This window comes from Dendropsophus ebraccatus, chromosome 4 (genome assembly GCF_027789765.1).
Source record: "Dendropsophus ebraccatus isolate aDenEbr1 chromosome 4, aDenEbr1.pat, whole genome shotgun sequence".
Lineage (NCBI taxonomy): Eukaryota > Metazoa > Chordata > Amphibia > Anura > Hylidae > Dendropsophus > Dendropsophus ebraccatus.
The window spans coordinates 108,044,097-108,058,970 of NC_091457.1; the positions used below are offsets into that span (position 1 = coordinate 108,044,097).

The 14,874-nt window shown below is 43.1% G+C and overlaps 1 protein-coding gene across 2 annotated transcripts in view; it reads right to left on the minus strand.

The window, feature by feature from the left end:
* RAD18 (RAD18 E3 ubiquitin protein ligase) overlaps positions 1-14,874 on the minus strand; it is a 305,725-nt gene that overhangs the window by 47,691 nt on the left and 243,160 nt on the right. For both annotated transcript variants that reach the window (XM_069968715.1, XM_069968716.1), the window contains one exon: positions 195-260. In XM_069968715.1, the coding sequence (XP_069824816.1) occupies positions 195-260 (66 nt within the window). The remainder of the gene's footprint in view (positions 1-194; positions 261-14,874) is intronic.

Sequence of the window (14,874 nt, forward strand, 5' to 3'; positions counted from 1 at the left end):
TTTGAAATAAACAACTACCCCAGAGGATGTGAGTTATTTTAGGCTGTTGGATTTATTTCCTTGAACAGAACTCCCCACTTCAAAGAGAAAAGTCATTACCAGGAACCTTGTTTTCATCTCTGCCATTAAAATATTCTGATTACAGATGGAGCCGATCTGTGGATGCTGAAAGAGACATTCATTCAAGTACTTACAGGTTAGAACTGGATGCTGCGTGCACTGTGGCCTCCTCTATGTCCCGTAGAATGTCAGAACTGGAGCTGAAAGAATTAATAAAAGGAAATGAGCATAAGTAAGACTTTTACATCTTCATCTTAATAAGTGTCTCTTATTAACCTTACATGCATCAAACCACAGAGCAGACAGTATCTGTGACATTACTGGGCAAGTAAAGTTTTCCTATAGCCAGTGTATATTGATATTGTAGTGCATTATGTTCATACAACAAAGTTATTGGGGTCCATGTATGGAGGTGAAATTGTGCTTGAAATTTCAAGTATGATAGGGTCTTGTATAGATGTCCTAATTTAAAACAGGCCCTTCAGCCTACGTTTGGTATACAGACCAGGAATAACTTTTGACTTATAAACCACACATATCCATAGGGCTCCACTCACTTAAAGGGAACCAATCAGCCCAATTGGGCTGATTGGTTCCTTTTAAGGTCTCCATCGGGCAGTCTACACTTTTGTTTTGAAGTATGGTACAGTGTAGTAGTAACAATTATACAGTAACAAAACAAAAAAATAACAGCATTTTTTCATGTGTGATAAACAGTGTGAAATGTCCCAGCCTTCTGTTAGAGGTATTTCCTCCTGATGTATACACCCAACCTAGGCTATACATGTACAGTAATAAGAAAGGAGTACTACGCTGTGTTCACACTCCATTTATGTTGCATTTTAAATGTGTGTTTTTTTGTTTAAATTGATGAACACAGATAGAAAGAGAGAGAGAGATAGAAGTTTACTTATCACAATAGAAAACGCAATCTTACAAACACAAAGTATATGCAGTGTGAACATAACCTTAAAAGAACCCTTTACCCCAACAAGTGTGGAATACAGACTTTTCTTTGACCTTCGCTAATACATATTCAAAATGTATTGCAAGACTCAACAAAGCCTACTGAACTAATGCAGTCTGCAGGTTATTTTGTGCTTACAGGTCTTCATTAAAGAGGAATTGTAGACCCTCGTGACATACTGTAGCTATTTCAGTAAATACCTGCATTCGTCATGAAGCAACCCTACTGTATTTCTCTATTATTCATCCTGGAAATGTACGAGTTACTAGGTGGGAGGGAGGTGGTGGTGTCTGCGAAGTCTGCCCATACTTTATCAGTCTTAAAGGGGTAGTCCACCAAAAAATTTTTTCTTTCATATCAACTGCTACCATGAAGTGCCAGAGATTTGTAATTTACTTCTATTAAAAAATCTCAAGCCTTCCAGTACTTATCAGCTGCTGTATGCCCAACAGGAAGTTGTATTATTTCCAGTCTGGAGAGCAGGAGAGGTTTTCTATGGGGATTTGCTCCTGCTTTGGACAGTTCCTGACATGGACAGAGGAGGCAACAGAGAGCACGGGGTCAGACAGGAAAGAAAACACCACTTCCTGCTGGACACACAGCAGCTAATAAGTACTGGAAGACTTAAGATTTTTTTAATAGAAGTGAATTACAAATCTCTGGCACTTTATGGCACCAGTTGATTTGAAAGAAATTTTTTTTTGGTGGACTACCCCTTTAAATAAAGGAAAAAGATGTAACACCAATAAAAGAATGGACAACAGAGGAATTGCACAATGCAGATGCCCCAGAATTATTATTCTAAGGGGAACAAAAGCATATGAAAACAGACGTGTCAGGAAAGCCAACAGGTCTCCATTACGGGGGACGTGTCCCAATGACCGCTTCACCTATATGTGTCCACACTGAATACAAGACCACCCACTACAAGTCCTATTCAGATTGCTTTATGGAAGCAGGAATGATACATGGATAAATGTTTCCATAATCACATTTACTGTGAAGATCCCTTGTTACCAATCTAAAAAAAAACAAAAAAAAAAACTTCAGAATGCAAACAATTTATATCCCCACCTCCATTTACATAGTGAGCTACAGTCCTGTGGTTCTTCACTGTGCCAAGGCTTTACAGGAACAAAAAAAATATGATGGCACAAAAAATGTAGACGACTTCATGATGGAAAACAAGCCCAATGAAGGGAAGTGGAGGAAGATGAGCATCCAGGAGATGGGGTATCCTGTAAAAATGTGATGAATCCATGGCAGAATCAGGATGTGTGGAATTCTAGATATGAAGGCGTGCGGGATCAGAGCCAGGACGCTTCCTCTGCATCATTGCCAGCTCTGCATTTTATATCCACATGAAAACTGTTTGCCTCTCCTGACAGGGCTATATTTCATGGATTTCCAGACCTGCATCTTACGCATTTAAGTAATAGATTAAAACCGTAGACATTCAAGCATCTTTTATGAGTTCACAAACAGATACAAGAAGCAGCTGCCAGGAGAAAAGAGCTGGCGATGAGATCTCCAAATCATGATAGCGATAGCCTGAACACCATTAACAAGCTTAATCTACACTGAGTAAACCAGGAAAATGCTCTGCTTATCTAACACCTGTCTCTTGTTGGATTATGTCTTAAACTTCAGTCACATCCAGAGCTGTATTCACATTCTTCAAGGCCCTAAAGGCTTAGCTGAGATGCTAGAATGTAATGCCTTAGGGTATGGGATCAGTGCACAGGGCATGTGGGCCACAATGTATATTATGTAATGCATTGCTTTGGGGTCAAATACTGTAGCTGATCCCCAGTGCACAATACACATCACAGTACTTCACGGCAGGGAGGACTCTCTGCAGGCACTGAACCAGCAGGATACAGCAGACAAAAGGTGAGATTGTAAGGCTAAGAGATGACAAGAACCAGCATAATTCTGTATACCCAATATAAAAAAGGCACATTATATTACAAACTGCCATAGAAACTGTGCTCATCTTATAACTAGGGTTAAGGCCCCCTTTGGTCAACCTTTAAATATTTATACATAGAAACTTTGAAAGGTATCCATTCTATTATAATACATCTACCAATCCTGATTTACAGCCTGTATTATACTCTAGAGCTGCACCCGCTGTTCTGATAATACATATATTTCATGACTTCTTTTGAATAGATAACAGCAAATTCACAATTCACCAGGCTTCTGAGCTGAAATATCCCACCATTCCCTGCTTTTTTAGTATTCTTCTTGCTCTGCTGATTTTCATTTTGGGAACTTTCACCTTTTCATGATGGGTTGTTTTGAGCCAAACTCAGGAGTGGATCCAGCAGGAAGGAGAGCTATAGATCCTTCCTTTATATTTGGTATTGCTTTTGAATCCACCTCTGGCTTTGGCTTTAAAACTGCAGTGTCAGTATTTAGAAAAAACAGTGTGACAGCAGCCTTAAAGGGGTATTCTGGCATTACAGTAAAAAACTTACAGGCTTCTGGGGTGGCGGTAGAGGGAATAGTAAACTATAATTACATAGCTACTACTAGCTACATGGCTAACAGGAGCTGCATTTTTTTCTATTAATTTTGCATTAGGAATTTGCTTCACATTTTTGTTTTTACTTACCTACTAATATAAATTGGGAAAATCTGCTGAAAATCCTCTGCAAAACCCACACACATGAACATACCGATAAACTGGTGTTGGGAGGTGGATATTTTCTTGCATTATAAATCAGTACTTTCTATTATAAGAGATCAGTCTCACAGATTCCCCCACCATTGGAGAGAATCACACTAATGATGAGATAAACCTCGGCTTGTTTTCAATATTCAAGAAAAGCAACGTTGCCTGTGCTATGAATACAGAGGACATTACGGACATGCAGTTTCCTTCAGGTTTCCAATTTGTGACAGCAGGACAGGCAAGCTCCACTTACTTTAATTCATAGAGTAAGAAGTGATAAATTGGCTTCTGCCACTGTACATGACAGGTAATATAAGCAGACCATTGGAGCAAGGGCATAAGAAATCCACATTTGTTGTATTTAAAGTGTTATCTCTGTGGTGATAACAGCACATATAGCTGGAATACAGAGGCCAGACTGTGTAGTGCTGAGGGCCGTATCTTGTCTGTAACAACTGGAGACACAGATAAAACTTGTTGGGGGCGGTGTCCATGAAGAACATACAAAAAAATGTATTGCATATGTACAACAAATATACCAGCAGTGAAAGGTTTCGGATACTAGAAACCCCCTCCCAGACGCCAATAAATTAGGGTATATTGTGATACTTTTAATTTCCTATCATATTAACATAATGCAAACAAAGCTCCTTAATGGGCTAAATCTTTGTCTAGGCAGTAAATTAGAACTAATTCCCTGATAGAAGCTGAAGGATTGTCGCTTTTAGAAAATTGTAGAAATTCTAATTATAATATTACTACACTTTAACAAGACGACAGATTAGCAGAAAATGATAATGAACAGGCAGATGAAGAGGAAAGTATAAGCAGACTGCTCAGAACCTTATTACCTACAATACGCTACACAACTGAGGAATTCTCTCCATCGCTCGGCCTCATTATTGGAGCAGAAAAATGGTAACGGCATTGATGGATCCCTTACATATTGCATATGAACTGAGCCCAGTGGACAACACTGAACTACACAGGCAACCGTTGGGTTTGTCACAAAAAAGCAAAGCACACTGCGTCATTTAGTTTGGCATTCGTAATAAAATCTGCAATGGTTTCTTATGGAATTTGGCAGTGAACACTGCCGAACCCTACTCTTACGCTACTGAATAAAGCTGAGACTGGATAATAGTGAAAGGGATCACAAATAACATCTAGGAGATGCAAACAAGCTGGTGTGAACACATACCGCTACATACTGGCAGCAGCCCTGTTTACTTTAATGCCCCAAACATAGCCAAACATCGCCAACTAGCACAGCACGCAAAGACTGAATCCTGCAAAGAAAACCTACATGTGCAGGAAACGGCCCAAATTAAGTCACTAGCTGACAGTCTGCATTGCGTACTGGGAATCGTAGTCTTCTCAAGCTATCTATCCATGTATATTTATTATCTATATGAACGCTATGGAGAAAAAGATGGGTGCCGCAAACTGATAATTGGATCAGTTCAAACATCAGTCTTAAAATGTCGCTGCAAAGTTTTAGGTATGTTCCCAAACATTGGATCCCGACTCAGATGCCTGCGAGATTCAATTACAACAAATTCCCGCTGGTGGGTGGGGCAGAAGGGGAGAGGAGAGAAAAGCGCAAACAGATCGACGTGTTCTGTCTCTCTCTCCCAGCTGGCCATGCCCACCAGCCCAGTATGTCCTCACAAGCCCATCAACAAATAAAGACAGCCTGTTTAAAAATAGGCAGGCACAAAAACAGTTTTAGTAAAGTCTCCACACTATACATGCATTACATCACAATCCTGAATTGTTCCAGTTACAGTCTATATTGTACTTCAGAGTAGGGCTGGGCGGTATACCGTGAAAATACCGATACCGTCTCTGGCGTCGGTTAACCGACCTCAACATTGCCAGGACGGTAGGTGCGGTATTTTCACGCTTTCCCGGCCTGAGCCGTGAGCAGTGAATTAGTATGCTATCTGTGCAGGGAGGCCGACATGACAGAGCGCCCCCCCTCCGCACCCAGCACGACAGAGCGGGACCCCCCACCCCGCGTGCCGTCTGTGCAGGGATGCCCATACTCCAGGCACCGGCATGACAGCGCGCCTCCCCCCCCATCTCCGTGCGCGGCATGACAGAGCGCACCCCCTCCTGCCCGACAGAGCGCGTCATGCTTTCCCACGCGGCCTGTCCCATCAGAGCGCGCTATGCCCTTCTCCATGCACCCGTCCCGGCCTGTCCAATCAGAGCCCCTCCCCACCCAGCACCTGTCCCATCAGAGCGCGGAGGTAGCGGTAGCCCAAGGGAGAGAACCTGTAGAAGATGGTACTGCGATCTAGAGCTGTCACTACCCCGCAGGAAGGAAGCAGCTGCCAGCCCCTGCAGATCCTCTTCTCCTTGTATGTGCCTAGTGCCCAGGTGCTGGAGCTGCTGTTTGCCCTCAGCCTGTCCCTGGTGTCTGCAAGAGCTGTAAGTGCCCAAATACTGTGCCGTGCCCCTATACTGTGCATACGCTGTGCGCCGTGCCCCTATACTGTGCATACGCTGTGCGCCGTGCCCCTATACTGTGCATACGCTGTGCGCCGTGCCCCTATACTGTGCATACAGTATACTGTGCGCCGTGCCCCTATACTGTGCATACAGTATACTGCGCGCCGTGCCCCTATACTGTGCATACAGTATACTGTGCGCCGTGCCCCTATACTGTGCATACAGTATACTGCGCGCCGTGCCCCTATACTGTGCATACAGTATACTGTGCGCCGTGCCCCTATACTGTGCATACAGTATACTGTGCGCCGTGCCCCTATACTGTGCATACAGTATACTGTGCGCCGTGCCCCTATACTGTGCATACAGTATACTGTGCGCCGTGCCCCTATACTGTGCATACAGTATACTGTGCGCCGTGCCCCTATACTGTGCATACAGTATACTGTGCGCCGTGCCCCTATACTGTGCATACAGTATACTGCGCGCCGTGCCCCTATACTGTGCATACAGTATACTGCGCGCCGTGCCCCTATACTGTGCATACAGTATACTGCGCGCCGTGCCCCTATACTGTGCATACAGTATACTGTGCGCCGTGCCCCTATACTGTGCATACAGTATACTGCGCGCCGTGCCCCTATACTGTGCATACAGTATACTGCGCGCCGTGCCCCTATACTGTGCATACAGTATACTGCGCGCCGTGCCCCTATACTGTGCATACAGTATACTGCGCGCCGTGCCCCTATACTGTGCATACAGTATACTGCGCGCCGTGCCCCTATACTGTGCATACAGTATACTGTGCGCCGTGCCTATACTGTGCATATAGTATACTGTGCGCCGTGCCCCTATACTGTGCATATACTGTGCGCCGTGCCCCTATACTGTGCATATACTGTGCGCCGTGCCCCTATACTGTGCATATACTGTGCGCCGTGCCTATACTGTGCGCCGTGCCCCTATACTGTGCATATACTGTGCGCCGTGCCCCTATACTGTGCCTATACTGTGCGCCTTGCCCCTATACTGTGCATATACTGTGCGCCGTGCCACTATAATGTGCATTCACTGTGTGCCGTGCCCCTATACTGTGCATACAGTATACTGTGTGCCGTGCCCCTATACTGTGCATATACTGTGCACCGTGCCCCTATACTGTGCGCCGTGCCTATACTGTGCATATACTGTGCGCCGTGCCCCTATACTGTGCTTATACTGTGCGCCGTGCCCCTATACTGTGCGCCGTGCCCCTATACTGTGCATATACTGTGCGCCGTGCCACTATACTGTGCATTCACTGTGTGCCGTGCCCCTATACTGTGCATACAGTATACTGTGTGCCGTGCCCCTATACTGTGCATATACTGTGCACCGTGCCCCTATACTGTGCATATACTGTGCGCCGTGCCCCTATACTGTGCCTATACTGTGCGCCGTGCCCCTATACTGTAATAACTAGTATGCACTAAATGGCTCTGCCTTGTGTTGCTGCTAAGTGAGTTATTATTTTTTTCACTTTTGTGAATCAAAATATTGCCACTTTGACATGGCAAGTAGGTGTGGCTTTGCAAAAGGGGTGTGGCTTACAAAAGGGGCGTGTCAGAATTATTGTTCAATTATCGTTACCGCGGCTACGTGTGCGATAAACCGCGATATTGATTTTGGCCAATATTGCCTAGCCCTACTTCAGAGCTGCCTTACATTATGATAAATGCCTTCTCACAGTAATCTGTTGGTTGTTGGAATCAGTTGGCAAGCTTATGGACATAACAAGCTCTGTGCAGACACTCAACAAGTATCAAATAGGGCTGTACCAGCAAAATTGGGACTACTTAAAAAAAAAAAACTGAAACCCTATTGCAAAGGATTGGCTTTAATTAGTTGATTGATGGAGGCAGAAGCAATTGACTTCATAATCCCTGTAGTGGCAGCACCAGAATACTGCAGCTTCAGCTCCTATTGAAGTATATAAGAGCAGAGGATGCAGTAATAGGGTGAACCACGATCTTTAGATTTGTGAACCAAGCAATGTGGGGCATCTACAGTATACGCTGGGCTTGAGGTAATGAAAAAATGCTAATTACTCAGCTTGCAGAGCTATAGGTATGTCTGTGAAAAGGTTTCACACCATACCTGGAACTATGAAATCATCTGAAATGAGAGGAAACGAGAGCACTAAGCTAACTTCACTAGGACACCCTATATGCACTGTATCAACTGTATCAGGTAAGGGAAGCACATACATGAGCAATAATCATCTTTTATCCACTAAAAATCCTGGAGAAGGACTCACTAACTGCATGTTATGAATCTCAGCTTAAAGACAAGCCTACGGCGGTGGCAGTATTTACACTGATAATTGCCACCCATGTGTGATCCTGGCCCTCACACTTCAAAGCTTTTTATCCTGCACTGCTTCTATAAACACATGCGACACGCGTTCTGCAAATGTTCTGGGTTACGATTGGTGTTTCTCAGAAAATCAGCAATTTATTTAACAAGAGATCACAAAAGCAGCAGCGGAATGTGAAATGACACTTTAAAGTGCTTTCAATTTTTTCTGTAATTCTATAACCAGCGACTGGATGAAAGTGAGTAGAAAACAATTCATCTTTCTAATTGGGTCTTAAAATTTTAATTCCACGCAAAACATGTATTTAGAGGGCATGTGCTGTATACAAAGAAAAGTGAGTGGAAGAAGCACATTAATGGGGTTATACGGCGTTTGATTAAAAAACCAAAAACGTATAAAATGTTAACCATTACAGTGAGCAGTTCTGCGGCCTCCATTTGTCCAGTTTTCTCACTCTGTATTGCCCGGTATCACGGTCTTCATATCGTTCCATTTCCGTTTTCAGAATAGAAACCTCCCATCTCCCCTTGCGCATTACATGTGCTCCTTGTCACGCCCTTTGGGTCTAATCACGGTCCCCTTGCCCACTTAGCTGGCTGAGAAGTCCGCCCATCGTCTGCCTAACTAGGCTCTACAGGTCCGGTTCCTACATCACTGTGAAAAAAACCCGACACCGAATGGAGACATGTGATGCTCAATGACACAGCCCTGTCCTGTCCAATTGATGAATGAAGGAGTGTCTGCTAGCCTTGCGTTAGAGCGCAGAGTGCCCGGGAGGAGAACAGGCCAATCCCAGTCAGTGACGTGAGGCTGTGAGTCACCAATGCAAAATGCCACTGGACAAAGATAACAGGGGTAGAGTGTAATATTCATGAAGGAAGAATAGTGACTTCTGACGGAAGGTATATTTTGAAAAAAACAGGGAAGAGACTAATCACTGTTACTATTGTACATTAGACATTCATATAACTTTTACATGTGCAGTGTTAGGCATTACTTTTTTAAATGCCAGATTACCCCTTTAAAGGAAGTAATCCTAAACCTGATATAGGACCATCGTGTCAAGGAGCAACAGTCCACTAGTGACACTCCACTGAGTGTGTTGTAATAGCTGAATGAGTTAATAGAGACAACTACAATTATAAACCACATATTTGCCAAATCCAGTTGTCATTTTGTATCCTCACTCCCCTAGCATAGAAATGGGGGCAACAGGAGAAAGCTTCTCTGACAAAGTTGTTTGCGCTCAGGAGTTGCAAATATGACAAAGATCAAAATGTATTTGACTTATCAATATAGAGAATCCTCTTTATAAGTAGAGTTACGTGATAACATTTTCACTGTCTGCTGCCACCACTAGGAGGAGCTTACTGCATTTCATTTATACACTGAACTCAATAATAAAAGTGGGGGCTTGTGGTGACAGCAGGCAGCCAAAATGCTACCATGACTACATATGCAATTGTACAAAAAAAGTGTAATTATTTTTCTGTATTGATTTCTAATAAAATGTAATCTATTATCCAAGATACCACTAATGACAAACATAATCTAACAAACACACAAACAGTTGTACTGTTTTGGCCACTTTATAGTAAAATAGTTCAGTATACAGTATTAGTAAGTGTACTCCCTGCTCCCCTCCTCCAGGCTGGGCTGCCCTGCTCTGTGGCGAGTCTGTCCATAAAATGGCTGACATGGAGGAACATGTGACTGAGCCACGCCCCCCAGCGTCCACCACTGAGCCTGTACATGTCCATGGAAGACACAGAGGGCTACAGAGCCCTCCATGTGCTAGTCAGATGTACAATAACCGCTATTTGGTACCTTGATGAGATCCTCAGACCCATTTTTAGAGCATATGCAGGTGCGGTTGGCCGTGTGTTCCTACTAATACATGACAATTCTAGGCTTCATGTGACTAAAGTGTCTCAGCAGTTTCTGTATGATGAAGACATTGATGCCTGAATCCAATCAAGCACATCTGGGACACAATCACCACATTGCACCACAGACTGTCCAGGTTGACTAATGCTTCTTAAAAGGGGAATTCCACATAAGGAAAACTTGTTTTCTATTAAAAGTACATTAAAAGTTATATAGATATGCCTTAACAATGTATCACCATATCTGTACGGTTCTGTAACACTAGTAGCTGATAGAAATCCATGAAGTGAAGAAAAATGGCCTCTGTGACAATCCACATTGTCTACTGCTCCCACATCTTAGGAGACAAATCTTCCATGCCTCTGTCTCACATTGTGTGTGTTTGCTGAGTGCAGGCTGATTATGCAGACAGGGGGCAGGACGTGATGTCATAGGAGGCTTGGCTGGATCCCCCAATCCCCTGAGAGATTCACCATCTCTGACTGGCCAGAAGCAGCTGCTGCAACTTCACTGATTGTGCAGAAGTCTGCAGGAAAATTAGGGCTATGTTCACACATGTTGGAGTGTCATTGCAGTGCGCTGTGAGGTGTTACAGGTAGAAAATACAGCGCGCTGTGTGGTGTTACAGGTAGAGAATACAGCGCGCTGTGTGGTGTTACAGGTAGAGAATACAGCGTGCTGTGTGGTGTTACAGATAGCGAATACAGCGTGCTGTGTGGTGTTACAGTAAGAGAATACAGCATGCTGTGTGGTGTTACAGGTAGAAAATACAGTGTGCTGTGTGGTGTTACAGGTAGAGAATACAGCATGCTGTGTGGTGTTACAGATAGTGAATACAGCGTGCTGTGTGGTGTTACAGGTAGAGAATACAGTGCTCTGTGTGGTGTTACAGGAAGAGAATACAGCGCGGTGTGCTGCAAATAATTCAGTAACACAATGAAACTGCAATGTGTGAACACAGCCTAGATGTTCTGCAACAGATTTGGGCGGGGAACGGGCAGGGTGGGGGACTGTCTTGAACAGCTGAGGGAAACCATTGCATTCTGGAACCTGTAGTAATGTGTACAACTGCTCAGCCAGGAAGTACAGTAACACAATACAGAACAAAATCCCCTAAAACAGATGTATTTTTGGTAGTTTCAAAACTGGGATAGGTAAGTAATGCTATATGCTTCTGCAGAAGTTTCTTTTTTTTTTTTTTTTACATTTACCTGTAGTTCCTCTTTAACAGGTCTGGGATGAGATCCCTCAGGAGAACATCCAAACCTCATTGGGTGCATGCCCAGTCATTGTAGGAAAGTCATACAGTCACGTGGAAGCAACTGCTGAGCCTCATTTCCTTGTCCTGTGGCATTTCCACTGAAGGTGGATCAGCCTGTAATCTGATTTTCCACTTTCATTTGGAACATCATTCCAACTCCAGACCTCCATGGGATATTAAATATAATCAATGTAAATTGAAGTTATGTTCTCAACTAGAGATAAGTGAATTTACAGTAATAACGAAGCAAAGTGCTTAGTTCTCTCTGCAATCTGCTCCATCAACCGGCTGCCTTTAACTCACTGGGAGGGGGGGGGGGGCAGAAAAGATAACACGCAGATTTTGGGGTCTTCAGCAGAAAGCAGCAGCTCAGAACTGAAAGAAGGAGACTGAATAGATAACATATAAGGAATGAATTGCTAGTCTGATCATGGGCAGCACCATATGAAAAGTTATTTTTGAGTGGAATATCCCTTTAATGTTTCAGCAGATTCCATCATTTTCCTCCAATATTTGATTCTTTATTTTCTTTAAGAATAAGGCTGTTATCCTTTCAGAATTCCGTGCTCTCTCTGCAAGGGTTTGTTTACAAAGGCGACTGATCGGACTTCCTCATTAAACCGATACAAGATGAAATATTCGGGGCAGACCTAGTCTGTCTTTTGCAGAAGTTCCCTTCCACCTTGGCCTGGTTTCTTAAGCACATGTGAGATGAATAATATTTTTTACACTGACAAAGTAAATAAGAAATGTAAAATCAACTTAAAAGGAATCTGCTTCCTGGCATCCTGGCACAGATGGAAGCAAAGGAGAACTGAGATACAGTATTAAAAAAAAAAAAAAAAAAAGAAAAAATGTTCCCTCCGGTGGTGCCAGCCTCTCGGAGAGGCTTCCTCTGGCAGGCAGGAGAGGGGCTCAATATTTAACAGCTATTACTTAATGTGCCAAAGTGAAATTATTAGAGGTTTTATTGGACAGTTACATGACACGGTGGCCAATAAGCAAGTGCTTACTATGCACATAGAGCAGCACAACCTGAACGTAGCAACCACCGTCTATCAAGTTTCACTTTGTTTGTGATCCAAAGGCCAAGTAATGGAACAAGCTTGACAGTTATAGCTGATAAAACAGTGTCATAGGGCTGCAATCCTGTAACACAAATATAACACTGTATGCAAGACAGGAAATCCTGCCACTAACCTAGCTCAATGGCAATTCTAGCAAGTGTATGTTGTACATAAATCAGGCTCATCGCAGTATCATTGGGCACTGTCACCTGGCATTACATTAAAACAAAAAGTAAAAAGGAAGTGGTTGCCATTAGTCCTAATGAGCTTGTCACCTATATATCTAGACTCCTAGAGGAATAAATGCAAAAATGCACTGATACTTAGTACCTAAATTGACCATTTAGGTACAGAACCTAGTAAATGCAAGTGACCACCCCTTAGGAAGCTGTGATGACTGCCATGTCCTATTTGAAAACCCTTAAAGGGGTTATCCAGGATTAAAAATACAGCTACTTCCAGAAACAGCACCACATCTGTCCTGACTGCTAGAGACTGTGGCAAGGAACAAGGTATCCCTTGTGTAACCCAATAATAGATATTGTTAGCGGCCTTTCTGTATATTTTGGAGCTGTATAATAACGGAACATGAAGAATAAGTCATGATAGTCCAGCAATGGCATTACTAATAAGCCTTAACTAAGTACAATCCCGTGTTTGGTGGCACCCATTTGTGATTCCTATTAGTAATGCGGCTTTTCTGTCCATTAGACGCTAAGATCTGAACAAAAATAATTAAAACCGTGTCCAGTGCTAAATAATATGCACTTATCTGTGACTGTAATGACTCAGGCCGGGTATGCCAGCTCTCGGTGATATAAAACCTATTTAACTATAAAACCAAACAAACAGGCTGTAAATAGTTACTTGTTACCAGAAACCCATCTACTTTGTGTAGTCAAACAGGAATCTCTGAGTGAATGATCTGAAATGTTCAACATAATTTAAAATGCATAAAAGAACATTTAATCAAAGCAAAATTAATTCTTGAAGAAGAATGGCTGCGGGTTACAAGGTTACCATACTGACTGCACATATATTTCTAGGAATCCTCAATGTCTGACATTACAGGATGATGGAAGGCTGGGAAGATAAACCTGGAATTACCAGTCCTTGCACGCACACAACAACGATCCGTTCGCTATCGATGCTGCGGGTTGGTGGCATTCCAAGTAGACAGTTTCACACATCACTTAAGTTTATATCCAGCAACAAAACTGAGCATCTCAGTTGGGGAAAGTGTATCCTAAAGTCATATATTCTGTTTAACAAATGGGCAACGCATCTGTATCCTCTTGCTGTGAGGTAGAGAAAGGTTTATAGCTGTGGAAGAAATAAGGAGCTAGTGGGTGCACTAAACACATTACCTGATGCTGGAAGAGGGACAGACAGGGACATGGTCATATAGAAGGCACGTCACATAATAAAGCTTCACTTTCAATCATTCTCTAACATTGTATGCAGAATAAATCTTATTGCACTGTACTGTATGCAGAGTAAATCTTATTGCACTGTATGCTGAGTTAATCTAGGTGCAATGTTAAGCAAATTCAGTGCTTTGCAGTCTTGAATTAATCTAAAATGTAATGCTGCATACAAAGTTGTTCTGGCTACATGCTAGCTTTGATTCTATAGGATCTCAGCATCTGCAAGGTACACTATGTAGCTGCACAGAGTATGATCCACTGATGTGTAATTGGAGATGTTAGGCTTCTATAAGGCGACTCTGCTGACCTGTCTTGTCTACAACATTGTGGGTAATATGTGATTACATGCAGCTTTTCTGTAACTGTGCAGTATGCGGGAGAAATTCAAGCACTCACCGTTGTTATCTTCCAAGTCTTTATTACGTGGAGATCATAGCAGGGAGGGGATGGTGGATCCACCATCCCCTCCCTGCTATGATCTCCACGTAATAAAGACTTGGAAGATAACAACGGTGAGTGCTTGAATTTCTCCCGCATACTGCACTGTATTTACCTTTTCTGCTGAGCACCCCGTTGTTTCCATGCAAGACACATCTACGCTCTGCCTTGTCCAGTAGGGGTTAACGTTGTAGCAGTGCAGACTAGCTCTATCTACCTTCACATTTTTCTGTAACTGTATTGTAGCTTCATTGGCCTATACTATAGGCGC